We start from the raw sequence: 27,240 nt of genomic DNA, 5'->3' as shown, positions 1-27,240 counted from the left end.
TCTTTTTCTTTGTCTTCCTCATTAGAAATTAGCTCTCTGAAGGCAGGAATTTTTGTCTGTTTGGTTCACTGCTGTATCTCCGTTGCTTAGATTAGAACAAAGCCTGGCACACAGTAGGCACTTAATACAAAAAATTTAAATAAAATACACATCTTCAGATGCACATACACACACATAAACAGAAACCTCTAGATGATCCCAATAATAATCAAATATTAATAAAGCATAAATTTTCACTAATCCTAAGAGATCAGGTCAATATATCACAAGACAATGGGTTGTACAGTTGAACAGAAACAAAATTTAGTACCTCATTGTGAGGAGAAACATCAGATTGTAAAATACAAACACTTATGCTAAAGACATGGGTATAAAAGATTTTATCAACATTACAAGTGAAGTTTAACTGTATAAACAGAGAATGAACCAGTGGCTTAGGTTTACATCACTCTGGAGGATGAAATCAGGTGCCAAACTTAGATCAAATATCAATTAGTAGCTGTGCACAGTGGCTCATCCCTATATTCTCAGCACTTTGGGAGGCTGAGATGGGCAAATCACTTCAGGCCAGGAGTTCGAGACCAGCCTGGGCAACTGGTGAAACCCCATCTCTACAAAAAAATGCAAAACTTAGCCAGGTGTGGTAGAGCACACCTCTAGTCCCAGCTACTCAGGAGGCTGAGGTGGGAGGGTCGCTTGAACCCAGGAAGTTGAGGCTGCAGTGAGACATGATTTTGTCATCGCATTCCAGCCTGCGTAACAGAGTGAGAACTTGTCTCAAAAAAAAAAAAAAAAAAAAAAAAAAAAAAATCAATTAGTGAGTAACTCAGACTCTTCTTACTGGTCTGAGTCATTCTTCAAGCTTGGTAAGTTTACTGTAACCTTGTGAAACTTTCTGAAATAAATTCTTACTCAGTGCTTGGAAATTATAAAAATAAATATCCCTATATCTCCAGGAAATAGTTTAAAAAAATAAAGAAATGATGACATGAATTAAGCCTATTAATATATTTCAGATTAGATGTAACATAAGTTTGGAAATTTTTTTTTTTTTTTTTTTTTGTGACGGAGTCTCGCGCTGTGTCACCCAGGCTGGAGTGCAGTGGCGCGATCTCGGCTCACTGCAAGCTCCGCCTCCCAGGTTCACGCCAATTCTCCTGCCTCAGCCTCCGAGTAGCTGGGACTACAGGCGCCCGCCACCACGCCCGGCTAGTTTTTTGTATTTTTAGTAGAGACGGGGTTTCACCATGTTAGCCAGGATGGTCTCGATCTCCTGACCTCGTGATCCATCCGCCTCGGCCTCCCAAAGTGCTGGGATTACAGGCTTGAGCCACCGCGCCCGGCGGAAATATTTTATAATCATATTTGTTTCTGTTCAAGGTTTGAAGTATTGAGTCACGAAATCTGTATTATAATCTGTTAAAGGGAATTTGAATATTTATGAAAAATAATTTTCAGATTGTATTAGATATAAGTATAAACTGAATATTAAACAAATTATGAGAGTAGTAGTCACTGTTTCACTGTTTAACATATAAATCCTTCATTCTTTCCTCTTTCATTTGTTCTGTTTTTATAGATGCTCTTCAGGCAATGCCCAGTATTCTTACTGGTTCTGACTGTTCAAATGGCCCAGCTGCCAAAGCACCAGTTTATTTCCCTACATCCATTCAGATAAAAAAGAAATGTATTGCCCCACACTTTCATCTTCCTCATTACTCCCAATAATGGAAATGATTTAGTCTCTAAAAATTTTAGGCATTAACTGCTTTAGTTTTACCATTTGTTAAAAATGACTCATTCTTTCTGCCAGCCATATCTTTGTCTGATATCTCTAGCTGCAAAGAAGTTATCCATAAACTTCTTAAACCAAATTTATTTACTTATTTATTTAGAGAAGGAGTTTTGCTCTTGTTGCCCAGGCTGGAGTACAATGGCACGCTCTTGGCTTACTACAACCTCCACCTCCCGAGTTCAAGCGATTCTCCTGCCTCACCCTCCCAAGTAGCTGGGATTACAGGCATGAGCCACCATACCCGGCTAATTTTGTATTTTTAGTAGAGACGGGATTTCTCCATGTTGGTCAGGCTGGTCTCAAATTTCCAACTCAGGTGATCTACCCGCCTCGGCCTCCCAAAGTGCCAGGATTACAGGCGTGAGCCACCGCACCCAGCCTTAAACCAAATTTACAGCCCACCCTCAAAAGACCTCATTTACAATTTAATTTTATTATATTCTGCCACAGAATATGTTTAGACCCATACTGAAAGAAGAAAATCAAGTAATTCCTTGAAGATGAAGAGTCATTCATTAAACAAATGAAACCATTATTCCCTTAGCTTTCCATTCTCTCTTTACAGGTACATGGTGAGTCACTGTGACAAATGATTTCAACTCCTTAAGGGGAAGCCTGTTAAAGAATTTTACTTGGTGAATTTTAAAATATTCATATTGTGAAAAAACTAAGAAACACTAAAATAATTTTATCGACAAATAAAATGTAACAATTATCTCAGTTTTATGAAGGCTGTGTATTCAACTTTGAAAAACTTGTTATATCATAAGGTTTCTCCTCAGTATAAATAATTATGTCACGAAAAAAATTAAGGCTTTCTCTTATGTATAGCAAACATAGAATGTGTGAATCAGCACTCTAATTCCATGAGGCAAAAATCTAATCCAAATTAAGAAAAAATAAATAAAAGGAAATTTATTGGATCACAAAAAATGAAAAAGGATGGTGTAGCTGTCAGGAATGACTGGATCCAGGAGATCAAACAATATCATCAGATTTCTGTCTCTCGTCTCCATTTTCCTCTGTTAGATTTCTCTTTGGGAAAGCTTTCCTCATGAGTGGCAAAAAGGCTCCTGGTGAGTTTTTAATCTTATTAAATCCTTGAAACTTGCAATTCCAGAAAAAAATCTCTTACTACCCATAGGAATACTCGCAAAGGACTTCATTGATCCAGACAGGGCCATTTGCCAATCCCTTATCACTAGGTTGGGGGAAATAATTGGCCAGCCTGTGACCAATCCACTACTGTCCCTGATTAACAGTTTCACCAGAATCATATGCATTGAGGGTGGGGTAAGCCAGGTAGAGAACAGATCAAAAAGTAACAGATGTGGCCGGGCATGGTGGCTCACACCTATAATCCCAGCACTTTGGGAGGCGGATCACCTGAAGTCAGGAGTTCGAGACCAGCCTGACCAATATGGTGAAACCCTGTCTCTACTAAAAATACAAAAATTAGCCAGGCATGGTCACAGGCACCTGTAATCCCAGCTACTCAGGAGGCTGAGGCAGGAGGATTGCTTGAGCCCAGGAGGCAGAGGCTGCAGTGAGCCAAGATTGCACCACTGCACTCCAGCCTGGGCAACAGAGCGAGGCTCTGTCTAAAAAAAAAAAAAAAAAAAAGTAACAGATGTCTACTACTGAGCTACTTCAAATAATGGATACTCATGAACTGAAATATGAACTACATTCAAAGAATTACTAACCAAGAAGAACTCACTAATATTCAATAAGGACTGAGTGGTAACCAAATGTTTTCTTTCCTATACTTGTTATAATCAGAGCGTTTCTCTATTATGAATTCTTTGATGTCGTCTAAGGGCTGAGACACAGCTAAAATTATTCCCACATTCATTACATTTATAAGGTTTTTCTCCAGCGTGAATTCTCTGGTGTAGTCTTAGGGACAAGATCTGATGAAAAGCCTTCCCACATTCATTACATTCATAGGGTTTCTCTCCAGTATGAATTCTTTGATGTTGATTAAGATATGAGCCACAACTGAAGGCCTTCCCACATTTGTTACATTCATAGGGTTTCTCTCCTGCATGACTTCTCTTATGGTGAATTAGAACTAAAGCATCACTGAAGGCTTTCCCACATTTACTGCATTCAAATGGTCTCTCTCCAGTGTGAATTCTATGATGTCGATTAAGTTGTGAGTCAGTCCTAAAAAACTTCCCACATTTGATGCACTCATAGGGCTTTTCTCCGGTATGAATTCTCTGATGTTGATTCAGGTGTGAGCGATAGCCAAAGGTCTTCCCACATTCACTACATTTGAAGGGTTTCTCTCCTGTGTGAATTCTTTGATGCAGAGTAAGGGCTATGCGTCTGCTGAAGGCTTTTCCACACTGATTACATTCGTAGGGTTTCTCTCCCGTGTGAATCCTCTGATGTTGATTAAGGTGAGCACTCTGTCTGAAGGCTTTGTTACATTCTTTACATTCATATGGTTTCTCACCTGTGTGAATTCTCTGATGTTCAACAAGGAAGGCATAACGGCTAAAGGCCTTCCCACATTCATTGCATGCAAACGGTTTCTCTCCAGTGTGGATCCTCTGGTGTTGAGCAAGGTGAGCACTCTGTCTGAAGGCTTTGTTACATTCCTTACATTCATAAGGCTTCTCCCCAATATGAGTCCTTTGATGTTCACTGAGAAAGAAGCCATGGCTAAAGGCTTTTCCACAGTCATTGCATGCGTATGGTTTCTCTCCACTGTGAATTCTCTGAGGTTGAGTAAAGAATGAGTAACAGCTAAAGGCATCACCACATTCACTGTATCCATGGGGTAATTTTCCAAAATGAGTTGTCTGATGTTGAGCAAGTAATGAGTGGAAACTTAAGAGATTTGAAAAATCATTACTTTCATAAGGTTTCTCACCAAGAGGAATTCCTGTATCTTTACTAAAGTATGTACTCTGGTTGAATTCTTCACATTCATTACCTATCAAAGATTCCTTCTCAGCACGGAGTCTTTTATATTCAATTATGACTGAATTTTGGGGGAAGAGTTTATCATAAATATCAAATTTATGTACTTGCTCAATGGTAGGAACTTTCTGTTGCGTTAAAAATACTGATTTCCGGGGTATGCTTCTCCCAAAATTACTAAATTCATTCTGTCTTTTCCCAGTAGAGATTTTCTTAACAGCTGTCACTTGCATGAAATGCCTCTCCGCATTTCCCTCATGTAGCTCAAATTCACCCTTACATTTCCAGGCTTCTCTGAAACTGGAGCATTCAAGGCCATGACTTGTTAGCCTTTCCATTATCATCTCCTGGGATATTTCATCTTCATCAATGAACCATTTTGGAGATAATTCCTTGATTTCACACCAAGACTCCCAGTCTGAAAAATATCAAGAAAGGAAATGTCTCCTTTGTTCCTTTGCTATGAGGAAGAAAATTGTTATAGAAGAAATGGAAGAATTTAACTGGGGGGAAGGAGGGTAGAAAGTATGTGATTCTAATAGCCCAAATATGGCCATGCGATATGATCAAAAGACAATGGAAGCAAAAAGAATAAAGAGAGCTGAGAAGGGAAGGTATATGTGTTGATGGTAGTAGAAGGTGGTAGTTGGGGAAACAGGTAAAACGCAGGTCATCAAAAGGTAGGCAAAGCTAAATGCTAACAAGATAAAGAATTGAGGATGTCTGATTAGATCACAGCCAGTTTCCCTGCCTCTAGTCTTTAAAGCCTCCAGTTCATCCTGCACTGGTATTCATAAGACTGAAAACTTCATGAGGGCAGGGACTGATGTTCACTCCTTTTTCTTCTACTGTTGCACCCAATGCCTTGGACAGTGTCAGCATGTTGTTAAATGGATGACTGCTGCCAGATTAATCTCATGGCATCTTTTCCCACTAATGCTGTTCAACAACTTCTAAGATTTTTATCAGGGTCCAGGGAAAATTTACATATATTTTTTCTCAGTGACTAAAATAAACCTATCCTTTGTTAGGTCCATCAGCTTTTCTCATCATTCAGGGAAAATGATGCCTATTGAGAAGATACGTGATACTTTCAGGAGAGGATATTGGTTGGAGTAAGGTAGAAAGAAAACTATTTTTTAGAAGATGATCTCAAAAAATGAGAAAGTCCTTTTCACACCACAATAATCAGCCAATATGTTCAAATACATAGAACCTATTAGTAGGTCCAAAGTACCTACTGAAGGCAGGAAAGCCTGACACAAGGTCTTTCTACCTTTTGTAAATTCTGAGAGCTCAAGCCTGTGCAGATGATAATTCCATGTGGCACACAATGAAGGATAAGCTAAAATGATACAGATTATTACAGGTATAAGTGTCAGGAAAAAAGAGATCAAAACTCACTAGCTTACTTAAGGAATAATTCTTGGAGAATATGAGCTTGGTGTTCAAGGCTATAATCAGGATTCCAAAATACAGTGGCTATTCAGCGACAGAGACATTTTCGTTTTTGTTTTTTTTTTTTTTTGAGACGGAGTCTCGCTCTCGCCCAGGCTGGAGTGCAAGTGGTGCGATCTCCTCCGCTCACTGCAAGCTCCGCCTCCCGGGTTCCCGCCATTCTCCTGCCTCAGCCTCCCGAGTAGCTGGGACTACAGGCGCCAGCCACCACGCTCGGTTAGTTTTTTGTATTTTTAGTAGAGACGGGGTTTCACCGAGTTAGCCAGGATGGTCTCGATCTCCTGACCTTGTGATCCGCCCGCCTCGGCCTCCCAAAGTGCTGGGATTACAGGCGTGAGCCACCGCGCCCGGCCCAGAGACATTTTCATGTTTAGATGTGGTTAGGGATTATTTTAGAACTACATATTTTGGCATTTGGAGGTTAAATGGATACAGTCTTTGCCATAACAGTTTCTCATCTGTTGAAAAGTAAAGCTATCTCCAGTATAGGTCAGAACGAAATTGAAAAGGAAGTATTATTCATCTGTATCTTTCTTCTTTCCAATACACCCTTCACCCAAGGAAAGCCTCATCCCTATCAGTCTGTCCTAAGCACCGCCTTGGATTTTCTTACCTGTCTTTACCCAGGCCTGAGAGGCCTTGTTCGCCTATCCTTTGTTAGGTCCATACCATTCACTCTTTCCCTAGAAATACAACTACTTCTGTTCCCTCACTTGCCTGGATCTCATCTCTCGTAGGCATCACCTGAAGCCACTATACTCCATCTTACCAAAAATAAGTCTTTACTCCAGGCAAATAGCAGATTTATACAATAACTAACTTAATGCTGAATAAAAGAAGCCTGATGGGAGAAGACTAGATATTTTCCAACATGGGAGACTCTGAGGTGCCTGAAGCTCCAACCACTATCTTTACACATAGACTTACAGATTGGATCCCCTTGATTAAAAGACTGTATGCTATCCAATATGGTAGCCACTAAGTATATGCAGCAATTTAAATTTAAATAACATTTTTAAAAGTCAGTTCCTTAGTCACACTAGCCACATTTTATGTACCCAAAGCCAAATGTGGGTAGTGGCTACTGTATTAGAAAGCACACATATAGATTATTTCCATCATCACAGAAAGTTCTACTAGAGGCTGAGCATGGGGGTTCCTGCCTGTAATCCCAACACTTTGGGAGGCCGAGGCTGGTGGATCACTTGAGGCCAGGAGTTCAAGGCCAGCCTGGCCAACATGGTGAAACCCCGTCTCTACTGAAAATACAAAAATTAGCTGGGCACGGTGGCTCACATCTATAATCCCAGCTACTCAGGTGGCTGAGGCACGAGAATCCCTTGAACAAGGAGGCGGAGGTTGCAGTGAGCTGAGATCATGCCACAGCACTCAGCCTGGGCGACAGAGCGAGACTGTCTCAAAAAAAAAAAAAAAAAAAAAAAAAAAAAGTTCTACTAGACAGAACTGGACAGAGATCCACATTAATATGACAAAGATCTTATGGTAAATGAGGAAACAACAGAAAAACAGGGGAAAGAGTCCGTTAAAGGGAGAGAACAGAGTTTTGAAAAGAGAAAATGGATAGTGGTAAGAACTATCTTATACATCTCAATAAGCTGAGGAATATGAAAATGCAAAAAGGTACCTGCATTTAGCTAAACTAGAGGGGTAGAAGCCAGATTGCAAGTGATAAGATAGTGGAAGAGAACCTGAGGTGAAGGCAGTGAGTTGAGATGACAACTGCTATGTAAGTAATTGGAAGAGAGAAGGGAGTATGGTTGGCAAGAACACAAAAAAAGTCCTATAAAATGCTATGAAATTCTTCTAAGCAAGATTTAAATGAATCAATGTAATATATAATTGCAAGAAAACAAAAAAAATAATATATGCATACATTTTTACCACAGGTTAATTTATATCAGGTCAGTTTCAACCAGAATTCCATAAGGATTTTATTTCCAAACTTAAGAAAATTATTTTAAAGAAACTTGGACAAAAGTAATCAATAATATAAAAGAAAATTATGAACAAAAAAAGAACATTCCAAAACCAATAATAGGACCTAAGCTCTTGCATTTTATACCTTTCTTCCATCAAAATCTCCGTGAAAGAACTCAACCAGGGTTGACTTGTAAAATTATTTATCATTGTGGAAAAGGTCAAGAAAAAATATCCAGAGAAACACACTTAGAGCATTAAAACCTGCAAGACACAGAGAACACAGTGAAGGGGAGCACGGCCTCCTCACTACCATCCTGACCACATCTGGTTGAAGGGAATGAATTTGACATCAACCTTGAAAACTTGCGTGTGGGAGAAAACACCACAAAGTCAAAAGGCAAGGGACAATCTGAGAAAAAACAACTAAAACATGTATTATAGAAAAATGAATAATGTCCAGAAAAAGACACATTCTCCAAAATGCAAGTATGCCAGCAATCCCAACAGTTTGGGAGGCCGAGAAGGGAGGATCGTTTGAGCCCAGGAGTTCTATACCAACCTGGGCAACACAGTGAGACCTCATCTCTACAAGAAAAATAAACAAAAAATCTAACCAGGTGCAGTGGTGCACACGCTGAGGTGGGAAGATTACTTGAGTTCAGGAGGTAGAGGCTGCAGTGAGCCAAGATCATGCCACTGTGCTCCAGCCTGGGCAACAGAGTGAGAACCTGTCTCAAAAAACAAAACAAAAAAATGTATGAGCAGGTAATTCACAGAAGAGAAAAACTTTATAGACAATGCATTCCTGGACAGATGCTCAGTAATATCACTAGTAAATTAAAACCATAAGAGCATTTCCCTTCCTCGTGTCAGTAGAAATTTCAGTTAGACAATATTAAGGACAATATCAAAAACTTAAGTTGAAGAATATCAAGAGAGGAAGGAAAAGCCATTCTCAGACACTGTCATTGTTAGTACGAGCATAAACTGATACAATCACTTCCCAGAACAAGTTGAGTATCTTGTAAATTAAAACATGCACTTCCATGTTCCAGCAATTTTACTTCAAGGTACACATTGTGTTGTTTGTTTTGAGACAGGGTCTTGCTCTGTCACCTCGCCTAGGCTGGAGTCCAGTGGCACTATCATAGCTCATTGCAGCCTTGAACTCCCAGGCTTAAGTGGCCCTCCTACCTCAGTCTCCTGAGTAGCTGGAACAATAAGCACACGGCACCATGACAGGCTCATTTTTTTATTTTTATTTTTTATTTATTTTATTTTTTTATTTTTTTCCGAGATGGAGTCTTGCTCTGTCACCCAGGCTGGAGTGCTGTGGCACAATCTCGGTTCACTGCTACCTCCGCCTCCTGAGTTCAAGCAATTTTCCTACCTCAGTCTCCCGAGTAGCTGGGATTACAGGCACACACCACCACGCCTGGCTAATTTTTGTATTTTTAGTAGAGACAGGGTTTCACCATGTTGGCCAGGCTGGTCTCGAACTCCTGGCCTCGTAATCCACCTACTTCAGCCTCCCAGAGTGCTGGGATTACAGGCATGAGCCACCACACCCAGCCTGAAAGTGCTTTTTAAAAACTATAAAACCCAGAAAATATAACATAAGACAATATATAGGATTAAGCCCAAATTTATCAGAAATGTAATTAGACTTTCACCTATTAAAATGAAAAGATAATCAGACTGGTTTATAAAGTAAAACTCAAATCTGTATTGCACATAAGCCCTATACTTAAAGTTATCTTAAAAAGTTGAAAATAAGGCCGGGCGCGGTGGCTCAAGCCTGTAATCCCAGCACTTTGGGAGGCCCAGATGGGCAGATCACGAGGTCAGGAGATCGAGACCATCCTGGCTAACACGGTGAAACCCCGTCTCTACTAAAAAATACAAAAACTTAGCCGGGCGAGGTGGCGGGCGCCTGTAGTCCCAGCTACTTGGGAGGCTGAGGCAGGAGAATGGCGTAAACCCGGGAGGCGGAGCTTGCAGTGAGCCGAGATCTGGCCACCGCACTCCAGCCTGGGTGACAGAGCGAGACTCCATCTCAAAAAAAAAAAAAAAAAAAAGTTGAAAATAGGCCAGGCACGGTAGCTCACGCCTGTAATCCCAGTACTTTGGGAGGCCAAGGCGGGTGGATCACAAGGTCAGGAGTTCAAGACCAGCCTGGCCAATACGGTGAAACCCCGTCTGTACTAAAAATACAAAAATTTTGTATTTTTATACAGTGTACAAAAGTGGACAGGCACACACCTGTAGTCCCAGCTACTTGGGAGGCTGAGGCAGGAGAATCACTTGAACCCAGGAGGTGGAGGTTGTAGTGAGCTGAGACCACAAAAACTGCACTCCAGCCTGGATGACAACAGCAAAACTCTGTCTCAAAAAAAAAAAAAAAATCAGTCAGGCGTGGTAGCTCACACCTGTATAATCCCAGCACATTGGCAGGCCAAGGAGGGTGGATCACCTGAGGTCAGGAGTTTGAGATCAGTCTGGCCAACATGGCGAAACCCTGTCTCTACTAAAAATACAAAAATTATCTGGGCATAGTGTTGAGCACCTGTAATCCCAGCTACTCGGGAGGCTGAGGCAGGAGAATCACTTGAACCCAGAAGGCGGAGGTTGCAGTAAGGCAAGATCACACCATTGCACTCCAGCCTGGGCGACAGAGCACGACTCCATCTAAAAAAAAAAAAAAAAAAAAAAAAAAGCATGAAAACTCAAGGAAACACATTCTCCCATAGAGCCTTAGGAAGGAATGTACACTGCTGACATCTTGATTTTAGCTCTGTAAGACCTAGTTTTTACTTCTGACCTCCAGAGCTATAATAAATTTGTGTTGTATTAAGTCACTAAATGTGTGCTAATTTATTACAGCAGAAAAAAAAAACTAAGCAGACAACTTTTCTGGAGGGGAATGTAGCAATTCCTTATAAAAACTACATATGTATGGCCAGGTGTGGTTGCTCATGCCTGTAATCCCAGCACTCTGGGAGGCTGAAGTGGGTGGATCACAAAGTCAGGAGTTCGAGACCAGCCTGGCCAATATGGTGAAACCCCATCTCTACTAAAAATACAAAAATTAGCCAGGCGTGGTGGTGCAAACCTGTAGTTCCAGCTGTTCAGGAGGCTGAGGCAGGAGACTCACTTGAACCCAGGAGGAGGAGGTTGCAGTGAGCCGCGATTGGGTCACTACACTCCAGCCTGGTGACAGAGCGAGACTCTTGTCTTAAAAAAAAAAAAAAAAAGTGTATATGCACTCACTCAGCAATTCCACATCTACGAATCCATGCTGAAGATACAGCCTCAACAATAAAAAATATATATAAGTTCAAGGTTATTCATCACATCTTTTGCAACTGTAAAATATTGCGAACACTAAATGACCATACATTAGTGTAGTTGAATAAATTATGATAACGGGTACATAATGAAGTATTATGAAGCAGTCAAAAAATGAAGAAGGGCAGGGCATGGTGGCTCACTCCTGTAATCACAGCACTTTGGGAGGCTGAGGCAGGCATATCACTCGAGATCAGAAGTTCAAGACCATCCTGACCAACATGGTGAAACGTTTTCTCTACTAAAAATACAAAAATTAGCTGGGCATGGTGGTGCACACCTGTAGTCCCAGCTACTCAGGAGGCTGAGGCAGGAGAATTGCTTGAACACAGGAGGCAGAAGTTGCAGTGAGCCAAGATCCTGTCACTGTACTCCAGCCTGGGTAAGAGTGAGACTCTGTCTCAAAAAAAAAAAAAAAAAATGAGGAAGATCTTCACGAACTAATATAAAGTGATCTCCTTTTAAGTGATAAAAGCAAAATGTATCTATAGCACACTATTTGTCATATAAAGAAGATACAAGAAACTACACATGTAACTGCTAATTTGTGCAAGAGAAACATTTATTTCAAGGATAAACTTGAAACTAAGGAAATTGGTAACATACAAGGGGTGGGTGGGAAATGGGTAGGAAGAAGCAGGGAAAAAGAATAAAGTAGTAGGAACAAGGAGGGCACAATACTTTTTGGAGATCTACTTTATACTATTTTATATAGCTCTGATCTGAGAGGCATAGTAATGTTTTAGATACCAAAAAAAAAAAAAAAAAAAAAAAAATTAAAACTAAGCAGGACTTAGTAGGAATGCAAAATAGAACATTTGTTATAAACAGTAACAAATGGGCTGGGCAGGGTGGCTCACACCTGTAATCCCAGCACTTTGGGAGGCCAAGGCTGGCACGGATCATGAGGTCAAGAGATTGAGACCATCCTGGCCAACATGGTGAAACCATGTCTCTACTAAAAATACAAAAATTAGCTGGGGGTGGTGGCACACGCCTGTAGTCGCAGCTACTCAGGAGCCTGAGGCAGGAGAATCGCTTGAACCTGGGAGGCGGAGGTTGCAGTGAGCTGAGATTGCGCCACTGCATTCCAGCCTGGGGACAGAGGGAGACTCCATCTCAAAAAAAAAACCGTAACAAATGGACCTAAAATAACTAACCTAAGTAATTTTGGAAATAGTATTTTTGACTGGACAATATAAGACTGAAACAAAAAGTACTATACACGAATACCTAAATCTAGTTGTTAAATTTGTTTCTCTGGCCAGGCGCGGTGGCTCAAGCCTGTAATCCCAGCACTTTGGGAGGCCGAGGCGGGTGGATCACGAGGTCAGGAGATCGAGACTATCCTGGCTAACATGGTGAAACCCCGTCTCTACTAAAAATACAAAAAACTAGCCGGGCGTGGTGGCGGGCGCCTGTAGTCTCAGCTACTTGGGAGGCTGAGGTGGGAGAATGGCGTGAACCCGGGAGGCGGAGCTTGCAGTGAGCCGAGATCACGCCACTGCACTCCAGCCTGGGAGACACAGCGAGACTCCGTCTCAAAAAAAAAAAAAAAAAAAAAAAAAAAAAAAATTTGTTTCTCACAGAGAAATAGGTTAGAAATTCTGAAAGTACTTTATGTGTATACTAAAATTGAACAAATAGGTAAATATATTTTTTCTCATTATGAGAAAAAGAAATCACAAATAAGTAAAGGAGGAAGGCTACAATAAACCCTGTAAAGCAGGACTATAAATCAAGTTATTCATATAAACTGATAGTTTTAATAGATAAAAAGATAGAGGTAATAAAAAATGGAAAAAAAAGAGGCAGAAATAAATATAGGGGTGTGTATGTAAATATCTATCCATCTATCTATCCATCTATTTCCTAGCTCTATCTATCTATCTATCTATCTATCTATCTATCTATCTATCTATCTATCTGTTTCCTAGCTTTAACTGCTGTCAGGGCCAGTAGCCTAGTGACATCCCAGTAGCCTAGAGCATACCTAGCTTGGTTTCTAAACACCATTTCCCAATAAAGCAATGAGGGCTCCTTGGAGAAGTGGTTGATTCAAGGCTGGGGCAAGGAAAATAAGAGAACCTGGAATACCTTGTGCCAGAAGGAAGGATGTGCTAAAAAAATGTACGGGGGCATGTCAGAAGGTCAAAGGAACCAAAGTGAAGGAGATTCCAACATTCAAAGCTGGAATGATTTGAGAAACAAAATAATGATTCATTGGATTTACTTCATAGAAATAAAAATCCATAAATCTAAAAATAAATCCATTTAAATTTTATGAAGTCATTACATTTTATGAGGTAAATTAGGTTTACCTCATAGAAAAAAATCTGTAAAGGCCGGGCGCGGTGGCTCAAGCCTGTAATCCCAGCACTTTGGGAGGCCGAGACGGGCGGATCACGAGGTCTGGAGATCGAGACCATCCTGGCTAATATGGTGAAACCCCGTCTCTACTAAAAATACAAAAAACTAGCCGGGCGAGGTGGTGGGCGCCTGTAGTCCCAGCTACTCGGGAGGCTGAGGCAGGAGAATGGTGTAAACCCGGGAGGCGGAGCTTGCAGTGAGCTGAGATCCGGCCACTGCACTCCAGCCTGGGCGACAAAGCGAGACTCCATCTCAAAAAAAAAAAAAAAAAAAAAAAGAAAAAAATCTGTAAATATAATTGAATATATAAGTAAATGGATTGGAAAGAGCAGCTCTTCCTACAGAACAATCGCAATTAATATACATAAAGAAAAGAGAGAAATGGAAAAAAATCAACATTAGGTTAATAACACAGTAATAACAGTTGAAGAGATCCAGCAATAAATGCTAAAATAAATGGGTAAAAATTACAGAAGAAACTGAATAATCTCAAAGTATCTCCCCCAAGAAATTTCTTAATTACAAAGAGAAAAATAAGAAATTTATAATGGAGAAACCAAGCAGACACTACCTTCACTAAGTGTTCAAACTTAACATCACCAATACTAAGACATTATCGATATTATGCATCCTTTGGAATGATGCACTGAGAGAGAAACAACATTATTTCTGTGACATTTTTTGCAAAAATGCATTACCTCAATCTAATTATAAGAAAATATCAGATAAATCAGATAGATCCAAATTGAGTGCATGCAAATATAATGAGCCATTTGTGCAGAGTGAAGCATATCTGAGGGTTCCAGGAGAGATTACTCCAAGAAGATGAAGTCAATAGATCACCTAATATATCCAAGTATCTTGAAAGATTCAGACAATTGATGATAAGTCGGGAATTGGATTAGGGATATGTACATATAAACTAAGCAAAAAAAAAAAAAAAAAAGGACAAAATTCCCAAGTCATTATTAACTCCATGGAAAACAAAAAGGTGTAGAGAAAAAGTAACTTGGCATATGCACAGCACAGCTATTACTAGCACTAAATGGCCATAATAAAATAAATGCTGAATAGTGACTTAATCAAAATTATGACATTGAGATGATGGGGGATGGGAAATGTGTGTATTTGTGTGTGTGTACATGTGTTGAATTCAGGAGAAGAAAGTGCTAACTCCTTCTTTTATTTTCTTTTTTTTTTTTGAGACACAATCTCAAAAGGCTGGAGTGCAGTGGCACGATCTCGGCTCACTGCAAGCTCCGCCTCCTGGGTTCACGCCATTCTCCTGCCTCAGCCTCCCAAGTAGCTGGGACTACAGGCGCCCGCCAGCATGCCTGGCTAATTTTTTGCACTTTTAGTAGAGACAGGGTTTCACCGTGTTAGCCAGGATGGTCTCAATCTCCTGACCTCGTGATCCGCCTGCCTCAGCCTTCCAAAGTGCTGGGATTACAGGCGTGAGCCACCACGCCCGGCCTCCTTACTTTCTTATAAGAAGATATCGAATAAAGGCTCACCCTGAAAAAACAATCAAGAGTAGCAACATTAACATATTTTTGGAGATATGAAGGGAACACCAAAAGAACTACAAAAGAAAAGAAAGTGGATCGCTCTAGGAAGAGGGAAACTGGGAAGCCAGGAACAAGAATTCCTTTTTTTAAGGGAAAAAGCCTTGTATAGGCTTTTTGGTGTGAAGGTAATTGTGTTTTTTGGCAAAACGGCAATTATTTTTGCACCAACCTAATGATACTACTTGATTTTTTAAACAATGTGCGTACATATCTTTCATAATTCTGATAAAAATAAAAACTCCGAAAAAGAAATCTGGAAATGAAATATAATTCTAACTGTAAAGGGAAAAGAAGAGCTGAGAAGGATTGAGATTCAAGGTATAGGTGGAAGACTAGAGAGCATAATTTGATAGAAAGAAAAAGAAAAAACCCCAGGGTGTGGTGAGGTTTCTAGGGAAGCACATACTAGGGAGATTTCAGTTCTCATCCCACCTGAAGCCCAAAAGAGTTTCCTACTTACTACGTGGTCGAGTACCTTACAATAGTCCTCCCTGCCTGGTGATCTGTCACTCACCTGCACAGTGACCCTGTGACATCTTTCTCTCCACCATCCACGGCTCCTTCCCTTGCTCCAGTAAGGAGATCATGTTGGGCTTAGAAATGGAGAGTCCTGTTCACAGGGAAAGAAAATGAGAGCAAGAGACAGACAGACATACAACAAACAAATCAACATGCCACAGCTGTTCTAGGACACAGACCCAATCTCTCGATCATCAGGCAAGAATGGACATTAGAGGAAGGGCTAGAGAATGGAATGATGCTTGTGTGGATGAGGAGGAGGATGAAGCTTCTGCCATGGCAGTGGTTCTCAAAGTGCTACAGCAGCTGCAGCCATCACCTAGGAACTAATTAGAAATGCACATTCTCAGGCCCCAACCCAGAAGTATTGCGTTAGAAACTACAGTGGCTCTCGAACTTTAATAGACATCAGGGTCATTTGCAGAGCTTATTAAAACCCAGACTACTGAGCCTACTTCCAGAGTTTCTGATTTTGTAGGTCTAGAATGGGGCCTCATAATTTGTATTTTAACACATTCCCAGGACATGTTGATGTTGCTGTTCCAAACCACCATTCTATGGCAAAGGGAACTACCCATTTCCAACTCTATGAAATTACTTCATATACCAGGCGCAGGGGCTCACGCCTGTAATCCCAGCACTTTGGAAGGTCGAGGTGGGCGGATCATCTGAGGTCAGGAGTTCAAGACCAGCTTGGCCAACATGGAGAAACCCCATCTCTACTAAAAGTACAAAAATTAGCCGGGCATGGTGGCGGGTGCCTGTAATCCCAGCTACTCAGAAGGCTGAGGCAGGAGAATCGCTTGAACCTGGGAGGCAGAGGTTGCAGTGAGCCAAGATCGCGCCACTGCACTCCAGCTTGGGCGACAAGAGCAAGACTCTGTCTCAGAAAAAAAAAAAAAGAAATTACTTAATGTGTTCAGAATGTCTGCCAAAAGTAAATTAATTAATTAATTAAAATTTAAGAAACTTAAAAAGTTAAAAATATATACATATTTCTAATCATTTCCTGGGGACAGGAAGTAGAAAGGCAAGAAAGTGCTTTTAAGATGTCTTAAGATGTCCTAGATATTCTCAACAGAGGAAGCAAAAACACTCCAGAGGAAGATTGTTAAATGATGGGGGAGAAACATCCTTACCAAGCCATACCAAGTTCCTGTAGTTCTCCAACATGACATCTCTGTATAAATCCTTCTGAGATGGCTTCAGCCATTCCCACTCTTCTTGGGAAAAGTCTAGCGCCACATCTCTGAAGGTCACCAACCCCTGAAATAAAAAAATTCTTGTTCACCAGGTGCCCAGACACCCATATGGTCCTAGCCAAAAAGATGCATTTGGCCAGAGTTCAAAGCTCTAAGTGACGCAAAGAAAATAATTATTGGAGAACAATTACATGCTGAGGTTTGTCAAATACTTTAAGAGAAGAGAAATATTAGAAACAGACTCACCGTTTGATAATTTTACATTTTTGTAAAAAAGACATATATACACAAAATTAGCTTATAACAAGAAACAGCAAAGACTAAGTTGTATGTTACATATACTAAGTATAAAGAAAATCTTATATGGGGGATTCCTTTATATTCCCCAAATTGAGACATCAGATGGGGCACAATAGGAGAAAGGCCTTGAAAAGGGTATGGCCTGAAAGTTAGACTTTATATGTAGTCTGTGACTTAGTATATGTGAAGTATATGTGAAGTGACTTAGATAGAATTTTCATTGGAAGGTTATGCAAAAAATCTGGAAAAAACTTACATGTTCAAAAACAGAATTCAGGCTATAGCACTGAACTGAAGGCTAAATGAAGGGAGAGATATTTGTTTTATAAGCTGATATATATCCAGTGTCTATTACAAAACTGATCACATTGTAAACTCTCAGTAAACATTTGCTACTCAGGGAATAAATGGTGATGTTTCCTATAAAATGTCCATACAAAGAAAGAGTATTCAGTGCTTAAAAATGATAGGGTTTATGGCCGGGCGCGGTGGCTCAAGCCTGTAATCCCAGCACTTTGGGAGGCCGAGGCGGGCAGATCATGAGGTCAGGAGATCGAGACCATCCTGGCTAACACAGTGAAACCCCGTCTCTACTAAAAAAAAATACAAAAAACTAGCCAGGCGAGGTGGCGGGCGCCTGTAGTCCCAGCTACTCAGGAGGCTGAGGCAGGAGAATGGCGTGAATCTGGGAGGCGGAGCTTGCAGTGAGCTGAGATCCGGCCACTGCACTCCAGCCTGGGCAAGAGAGCCAGACTCCGCCTCAAAAAAAAAAAAAAAATGATAGGGTTCCAGTCTGCACAATATGTTCTCTTTTTCTTATCAAAAATAATGAAATATCAGGCCAGGCATGGTGGTTCATGCCTGTAATCCCAGTACTTTGGGAGGCCAAGGCAGGCAGATCACCTGAGGTCAGGAGTTAGAGACCAGCCTGGCCAAAATGGTGACACCCTGTCTCTACTAAAAATACAAAAATTAGCTGGATGTGGTGGTATGTGCCTGTAGTCCCAACTACTTGGGAGGCTGAGGCAGGAGAATTGCTTGAAATCGGGAGAAGGCTGCAGTGAGCCGAGATAGTGCCACTGCACTTCCAGCCTGGGTGACAGAGCAAGACTCCATCTCAAAAAAAAAAAAAAAAAAGAAATATCAAATATGGTTATTCTACATAGTGGAAATAGGGCTGAATGTGTCTAGGGAAAAAATTACACAACTCCATAGTGTTGTATAACTTCCATGTGCTCCTCTACTCTTTTCTGAGTCCTAGGAGGCTGACTGCATCAATAAACTCCCTTGTCCCATCCCATATTCTGTTGGGTTCAGCCACAAGCAAGAGATGAAAGGAAGGTAAGTAAGGCAGAATACTTAGTCCCCTGGCTCCCTCCCTGGGTGGGAGCGCCACCCTGGGTGGTCTCTGTCTTTCAATCAAAATTCAGAGCACCTGTCAGGGGCCTCCTCCACCCAGCTCTCTGTCTCTGGATTCAAAGATCTAGGGTTAGAAGTAAGAGAGTTATGCTGTTATGAGCCCTGGAGTACAGCACGATCCTTCATAGTTTCTCTATGTCCTGATAATATCTTGTAAATAGTCACCTTTTGATTGCCTTGCTAGAACCCTGATTGATAAAACATGTTGACACAAAGTACTTCTCACATATGGCCAGAGAGTCCTCAAAAGCACTGCAAAACCACTCTACTATGCTTCCCTAATAAATTCACTCTCCCCATCTCCTGATAACTATTTCATTACTCTGTCATCAACTCATCTCGTTCTCACTTTGAACTTCCTCATCCTCCAGCCACCATATGTACTTACCCTTCTGTATCTGTACTGATAGCTGTATATTCTGTCTGCCCTCTGTGACTATGGATAAAACTCTAGGCTTCGAAGACCAGTCCCTCCACTTGCCCACACAAAGACATTTTCACCTCTCTCCCTTGTACTACCAACTATTCTTGCTTTACTGGATCATTCCAATCAGCAAAAAAACTGATGCAATGTCTTCCATCTTGTAAATAAATACATAGATAAATAAATAAATAAGTTCCTTTTCCGTGATCTCACTCTAGCTATTTCCCCATTTCTCTACTCCTCTTAATAACAAAACTCTTCCGATGAGTTGTCTAGACCAGTGTTATCTACCGGAAATATTTGAGTCACATATGTAATTTGAAATTTTCCAGTAGTCACAGGAAAAAAATAAATAGAAAAAAATATCATTTTTATTTAACCCAATATGTTGAAAATGTTATCATTTCAGCATGTAATAATATAAAAAAATTAATGAGATTTCTTACACTTTTTTGTACTGAATCTTCAAAATCTGGTATATACTTTGCACTTACAGCGTATCACAATTTAGAGTACCTCATATGTGCCTGCTGGCTACACTATTGTAAGTCTAAATTCACTGTCTTTGTTCTCACCTTCCTCATTTTCCATTCTCTTTTTTCTGCTTTTTTTTTTTTTTTTTTTTTGGAGATGGAGTTTCACTCGTGTCACCCAGGCTGGAGTGCAATGGCATGATCTCAGCTCACTGCAACCTCCACCTCCTGGGTTCAAGTGATTCTCCTGCCTCAGACTCCAGAGTGGCTGGGATTACAGGCATGTGCTACTACGCCTGGCTAATTTTTGTATTATTAGTAGAGATGGGGTTTCACCATGTTGGCCAGGCTGGTCTTGAATTTCTGACCTCAGGTGATCTGCCCGCCTCAGCCTCCCAAAGTGCTGGGATTATAGGCATGAGCATGAGCCACTGCACCATCCTTTTTTTTTTTTTTTTTTTTTTTTTTTTTTTTTGAGACAGGGTCTCACTCTGTTTCTGTTGCACAGGCTGGAATGTATACCACATGAATCATAGCTCCTTGCTGCCTCAAACTCCTGGACTCAAGTGATACTCCCACCTCAGTCTCCCAAGCAGCTGGGACTATAGGCATCTGCCACCATGCCTATGTTTTTGGATTTTAGTATCAAATATTTTTTTAGAGACGGAGTCTCCCTATGTTGCCCTGCATACATAGTGGGTCTTGAACTCCTAGGCTCAGGTGATGGTCCTGCCATCTTGGCCTCCCAAAGTACTGGGAGTACAGACATAAGCCACTGCACCCAGCCTCCATTCTCCCTTAAACCCACCACAATGATGTCTTCATCCCAGTCATTCAATGAAGTAGCTCTTGTCCAGAATATTTCTATGTTACCAAATCCAACGGTGAGTTCTCAGTCTTCATCTTCTTCAGTCCCTCTCAGAGGAACTTGGCTCAGTTGATCATCCCATCCTTGAAATACTTTCTCCTCTTGGCTTCTAGAACCCACACTCTTCTGGTTTTCCTTCTACATCAGCTCTTCTCAGTCTGTTTTGCTGGTTCCTCCTCTTCTTGTGTGGCTCTAAATGTTGAACATCCCAAACTCAGTCCTACGACCTATTTCCTACCTACATTCACCACAACCTTGCCCTCAAATAATCTCACCCTGTCTCATGCTTTAAATACACTAAGGATGGCCGGGCGCAGTGGCTCGCACCTGTAATCCCAGCATTTTGGGAGGCCTAGGCAGGTGGACCACAAGGTCAGGAGATCCAAACCATCTTGGCCAACATAGTGAAATCCATCTCTACTAAAAATACAAAAATTAGCTGGGCATGGTGGCATGTGCCTATAGTCCCAGCTACTCAGGAGGCTGAGGCAGGAGAATCACTTGAACCCAGGAGGCAGAGGCTGCAGTGAGCCGAGACTGCGCCATTGCACTCCAGCCTGGGCGACAGAGCAACACTCCGTCTAAAAAAGAAAGGAAGGAAAGAAAAGAAAGAAAAAGAAAGAAAGAAAGAAAGGAAAGGAAGAAAAAATACACTAAGGACTCCCAAATTCACATCTATAGTCCTGAACTCCAGATGTATAATCAGCACTCCATTTGGATATCCAAAAGGTCTCTAAATATATCCAGAACTCAATTCTCTTTTTTTTTTTTTTGAGACGGAGTCTTGCTCTGTCACCCAGGCTGGAGTGCAATGGCGCAGTCTCAGCTCACTGCAAGCTCCACCTCCTGGGTTCACGACATTCTCCTGCCTCAGTCTCCCAAGTAGCTGGGATTACAGGCTCCTGCCACCACACCTGGCTAATTTTTTGTATTTTTAGTAGAGACCGGGTTTCACCGTGTTAGCCAGGATGGTCTTGATCTCCTGACCTCGCGATCCACCCGCCTCAGCCTCCCAAAGTGCTGGGATTATAGGCGTGAGCCACCGTGCCCAGCCTTCAGAACTCAATTCTTGATGTCCAGCCCACTTCACATTGTCTTTCCAGCTCAGTAAATGGCATGCCTATTCATGTAGCTGCCTAGCCAAAAATCTCTGTAGGCATCCTGACTTCTTCCTCTCACACACCACAACTAATCCTTGATCAAATCGCATTTTCTATCTCCAATGTATACCCAGAATCTCACTAGCTCCAATGCCACCACCATGGCCCAGGCTGCTATCACCTCCTGTCTGGATTACTAAAACAGTCTCCTGACTGGCCTCCCTGCTTCCACCTTTACTCCCCTGCTATCTGTTTTCACTTTAAGGCATAAATCAAATCAGATCACAAACGCTCCAATGAACTTAACTCTCCTTCACTTAGAACCAAATTCAAAGTTCAGATCATGACTTGAAAGGGCCTACATAATTTGGTCCCCAGCATTCCTCTGACATCATAGTGATCATTTCTCTTCAAGGACAGACTCATTGCTATCCCTGGAACACACCAAACACGCTCCCACCATAATAACTTTGTACTCCTTCTTTTAAAGCTCTTCCCCAGATCTCCACAAAACTTACTTGCTACTTTCACTGAAGTTTTGCTTTGCTAAATGTCACTTTCTCAGAGAGGCCATCCTTGACCTCCCTATTTAATAGATGAGTCAGTAATCAACCTCTATCCCTTATTTCACTTGCACCTCATCACCAACTCAAGAAATCATCATCCATCTAAAGAGGACAGCTCTGCTCCATCACACAGGTGAGCATAACGCTGAGTAAAAAAGATATTAAATGTTTTGTAGAAGGATTATATGAACAAAAGGTGGAGAGAGAAAAGTGGAGGGGTGCTCATTGGGCTATTTGTGACTTTCCCTGTGGTTCCAAAGTCCTGAAAAATGAGGTCAAATGTCTGAAAACAAAGCAAAAGAGCATGCTTACCTGGGACATGGCTTTACAAAGCCCCACAGCCATTCCTCCTTCTTCAGTTTTCTCTTCTGAAGAAGAACAAAGTCCTGAGAAGGGAGAGTTAAGGAAGAAATGATGGTGTGTCAGCCCTATGTTTTTGGTCCAAGACCCACAAAATGGAACTATTGCCCCTTTCTTCTCCCTACATGGGCCAGTCTCACCTTTTCCAAGATCTGGCAGGGGGTGGCGCGGGGGAATCCAAAGCTGAACTTAACTCTCAAAGTCTTGACTTATATTATGCGTCGCCTGAACTCAACAAAATCCAAAGTCTGTCCTACGGCCAACAAGGTGGTTCATGATCCAGCCCCTGGCTGTACCTCTGACCTAATTTCCTACCCTTTTGCCCCTTGCTCACCACACTCCAGGCACACGTGTCTTTCTGCTGTTACTCAAACACTGCGTACACCCCTCCTTCAGGGTTGTGACCTTTTCCTTCTGCCTGGAACCTTCTCCCAGACACCAGTATGGGCCACTCCTCTTTATTCCTATATGCATTCAGGTGTCCCTTCATCAGAGGGACTTCCCTGAAAATTCTACCTAAAAGGAACCCCTGTTCCAGGTACTCAATTTTTCTTTACGCTGAATTATTTTTCATCTTAGCGTTTATCACCACTGGACATGTTACATATAGCTTTGTTTCATTGTTTCTCTTCCCATACAAGATTATAAGATCCAAGAGAACTAGGTTTTGTTTGGTTCACTGGTGTATTCTAATGACAGAACACCACCAAACCATGGTAGTTTCTCAAAAGTATTAGATAAATGAAGAAATTTTACTATGCCTCATGTAATATAAATATACCATGTTAACTCATGCTGTGTTAGGCAAGTAATTTTAATTTTCCTGTGCCTCACTATCAGACTAGATCCCACATAATTAATCCCATGATCTCACATACACATAAAATTCTCACCCTATCACAAACATACACACATTTACACAATCATAGGCATAATCTCTCTCACACACACAGCCATATTAGCACAAAGACAGAGACTGTCACACATAGGTATCTATGTCACACATAGGTATCATTGTGTCATTATCTCATTTAATCCTCAGAGCTACTACTCCACAAAACTATAAAGATAGGTATTAATATCTCCACTTTACTGGTAGTAAAAGGGAGGTTCCAGAAGCTTAAACAACCAACTCAAAGTCAGGGGTCCAACTGAAATGTGACCCCAAAACCAGTCCTCTTTTGAAAGGGCACGATGTCTGAATGGGGAATATTCAACACAACCTGAGTAATCAATGCCATATATTCCTCAGAGAGGCATCTTTAGAGATGGCAGATGTTACCTTTATTTCCCTACGGAAATGCAGCCTGAGGGAAACATTGCCAAATTTTAATACTACAGGAACTACAAACTGGGCAGTCTGAAGTAAGTTCCTTGTCCTCTTAGGGTCAACATTTCTTCATCGTCAAAATAGGGACAGGCTGGGCACGGTGGTTCACACCTGTAATCCCAGCACTTTGGGAGGTCAAGGTGGGCAAATCACTTGAGCCTAGGAATTCAAGACCAGCCTGGGTAACGTGGCAAAACCCTATCTCCTCAAAAAGTAGAAGAATTAATCGGGCGTGGTGGCATGTGTCTGTAGTCCCAGCTACTCGGGAGGCTGAGGTGGGAGGCTTGCTTGAACCCGGGAGGTAGAGGGTGCCGAGAGCCGAGATTGCACCATTGCACTCTAGCCTACAGCACAGAGCAAGACTCTGTCTCAAAAAGAAAGAAAGAGAGAAAGAAAGAGAGAAAGAAAGAGAGGAAGGAAGGAAGGAAGGAAGGAAGGAAGGAAGGAAGGAAGGAAGGGAGGGAGGGAGGGAGGGAGGGAGGGAGGGAGGGAGGGAGGGAGGGACAATTGTGGTTGACCTAGAATTCAGTATACATCACCCCCTAATTTCACCCCCTAATTCTGGACTACTTTGCACTAGACAACTCAGTCCCTAGCAGTTATTTCCTTAGTGTAATGCAGCTTGAAATTGTCCATACAAGCTTCTGCAGCAGGGCGCGGCGGCTCACGCCTGTAATCTCAGCACTGTGGGATTCTCAAAAAAAAAAAAAAAAGCTTTTGCAACCTGAGAAGAGAATCAATGTAGTCTTCTTAGAATCTGGGAGCAGAAGCCTTAAGTAGCGCCTGCATAAAAGAAACTTCAGTTTGTTTGTTTTGTTCTGATAGCTGTGTATCTCTTGGGCAATCAATCAATCAATCAATCAATATGTTTTTTGTTTGTTTGTTTTTTGAGATGGAGTGTCACTCTTGTTGCCCAGGCTGGAATGCAGTGGTGTGATCTCAGCTCACTGCAGCTTCCACCTCCCGGGTTCAAGTGATTTTCCTGCCTCAGCCTCCCAAGTAGCTGGGATTACAGGTGCGTGCCACCACGCCCAGCTAATTTTTGTATTTTTAGTAGATATGGGGTTTCTCCATGTTGGCCGGGCTGGACTCAAACTCCTGACCTAGTGATCCGCCCACCTCGGCTTCCCAAAGTGCTGGGATTACAGACGTGAGCCACCATGCCCAGCCTGGGCAATATAAAAGTTTGGAATGAGCCATTAGTCTCCAAAAAGAAGGTATGATGAAAAAAAAAGAAACTTTGTTTTTATGTAGCACCCAGACCCAGGTTGACTTTCCACTCCTTCCCTCATTGGCTACATGACCTCAGGCAAGTTAATCCATCTCTCAGAAACTTTCTTTTCCACTGTGAAGATTGCATGAATGAACACCTAGGGCAGAAAGGTGCCACCCTTGTTCCTGCTTGGATTCTACACACATTTGGAAATGAAATAATATTTTTCTTTATCAACTGAGAAGGTCAAAATAAAAAACTCAGCACACTTGGTACATCAGAAAAAGAGCCATGGGTCCAGACTCTCAGCACCAAATATGGAAGAGTTTTGAGAAGGATAAAGCTAAAATCTCAAACTCAATAACCTAAGGAGAGGAAGACTGGGCTTTCAGATTAGGCTTCCCTCCCCCAGAAGCAGCTGAGGATAGCCTCACTAGAATGTTTTTAGACTGAGTCCTGTCACTCACAAGGGGACAGAAGGAAGAGACCCATATATAAGTTCCCATGTTCTGAAGGTTCCTATTCCAAGACCAGACCATCTTTTCCAAAACCCTCAAAACCCAGGGCTACCATTTTTCACACTCTCAATGTGGGAAAGAACAAGGGAATTTAGTAATTAAAGGGGGGAACTTGACTGGACACCGTGGTTCAGGCCTATAATCTCAACACTTTGGGAGGCCAAGGTGGGAGGACTGCTTGAGCTCAAGTTTCAGACCAGCCTGAACAACATGGCATGAAGTCTCTACAAAAAATAAAAATAAAAACAATTAGCCAGGCATGGTGGCACGTGCCTATGGTCCCAGTTTCTTGGGAGGCTGAGGCAGGTGGTTTGCTTGAGCCCAGGAGGTCAAGGCTGCAGTGAGCTGTGATCACACCATTGCATTCCAGTCTAGGTGACAGTAAGATCCTACCTTGGGAAAAAAAAAACAAAAGACCTGGCGTGGTGGCTTACGCCTGTAATCCCAGCAGTTTGGGAGGCCGAGGCAGGTGGATCACTTGAACCTGGGAGGCAGAGGTTGCAGTGAGCCGAGATCACACCATTGCACTCCAGCCTGGGCAATAGAGTGAGACTCCATCTCAAGAAAAAAGAAAAAAAAAAAAAAAAAAAAGCGAGACCGCTAGAGCTAAACTGCTTGGGTTTGAGTTCTGTTGCTGTCACTTGTTAACTGTGTGAACTTGGGCAATTTTAATATTCCTGTGCTTCCTAAGTCAATCCCACAATCTCATATACACACACAAACTCTCACTCAATCACAAACATATACAGAGTCACACAAACACACCCATAATCTCACACAATACACAGCCACATAAGCACAAAGATAGATGGTCACATACAATTACACCAACAGAGATAAACAATCACACACAATCGCACACATAGCAGCATACCACACAAGTCACACATCTTGTCACAATTACCCATACAAAACTATACCTACAGAGGCAGATGGTCATAGTCGCACAATCACACTTGCTGTCACACACATTCAAACGCAGTTGTATCCGCAGAAACAGGTGGTCACATAACCACACACATGCATTTACACACACAATGTCACACCGCAGCCTCTCATAAACACACCTGCAGCTACACCTGCAGAGACAGTCACACACAAACGCACATATTCACAGTTTCACCCCCAGACACAAATGGTTACAGTCACACACAACCGGGCGCACGCGCACAAACACACACAGTGACACAAGATCACATTCTGTCACACCCGCAGCCTGTCACATAGTTGGTAACACAGTGAAACACACACGGCCTCCCCAGCGACTCCTGCCGGGTTCCCATCCCTGGCGCGTCCGGTCCACCCGGAGCCTGCCCTTGACCTCCCGCTCTCGCTCGGGGCCCGGCCCCACTCACCTCCCGGCGCCGCAGGCTCTGCAAACGGGCCCCGCGACCAAGACCCGCGACGTCACCTCCCAGAATCCTCCGCGAGGAGGAGCGAGGCGAGGACTGAGGCGTGCAGGACTCTGAGCTCTGCGAAATCTGCCAGCGACACCGCGTTCCCCATGGACCCCGCGAACCACGAGCCCCAGAAC

The 27,240-nt window shown here is 42.1% G+C and overlaps 1 protein-coding gene across 2 annotated transcripts; it reads right to left on the bottom strand.

Moving 5' to 3' along the window:
* Positions 1–117: 117 nt before the first annotated feature.
* ZNF527 (zinc finger protein 527) lies at positions 118–27,240 on the bottom strand. Of its 2 annotated transcripts, XM_050769018.1 has the most exons (5): positions 27,062–27,240; positions 22,598–22,671; positions 17,073–17,199; positions 15,929–16,024; positions 118–5,147 (listed from the first exon to the last, which is right to left on the bottom strand). In XM_050769018.1, the coding sequence occupies exons 2-5, from the start codon at positions 22,628–22,630 to the stop codon at positions 3,574–3,576; spliced, it is 1,830 nt and encodes a 609-aa protein (XP_050624975.1). In that variant the 5' UTR covers positions 22,631–22,671; positions 27,062–27,240; the 3' UTR covers positions 118–3,573. The 2 variants fall into 2 exon arrangements, with proteins under 2 accessions (XP_050624975.1, XP_050624976.1); XM_050769019.1 differs by lacking the exon at positions 27,062–27,240 and having other exon boundaries at positions 17,083–17,199.

Source organism: Macaca thibetana, chromosome 19 (assembly GCF_024542745.1).
Source record: "Macaca thibetana thibetana isolate TM-01 chromosome 19, ASM2454274v1, whole genome shotgun sequence".
Classification (NCBI taxonomy): domain Eukaryota; kingdom Metazoa; phylum Chordata; class Mammalia; order Primates; family Cercopithecidae; genus Macaca; species Macaca thibetana.
This window is presented reverse-complemented; position numbering and strand designations above follow the sequence as displayed.

What these genes read in the sequence shown, in the direction of transcription:
- ZNF527 (XM_050769018.1), bottom strand. Translation starts at nt 22,630, where the DNA reads ATGGCTGTGGGGCTTTGTAAAGCCATGTCCCAG. An exon ending in TTTGTAAAGCCATGTCCCAG is followed by an intron (nt 17,200 to 22,597) that starts GTAAGCATGCTC and finishes TTTTTATTTCAG; the next exon opens with GGGTTGGTGACCTTCAGAGA. An exon ending in GTCACAGGGTCACTGTGCAG is followed by an intron (nt 5,148 to 15,928) that starts GTGAGTGACAGA and finishes GATATTTTTCAG; the next exon opens with ACTGGGAGTCTTGGTGTGAA.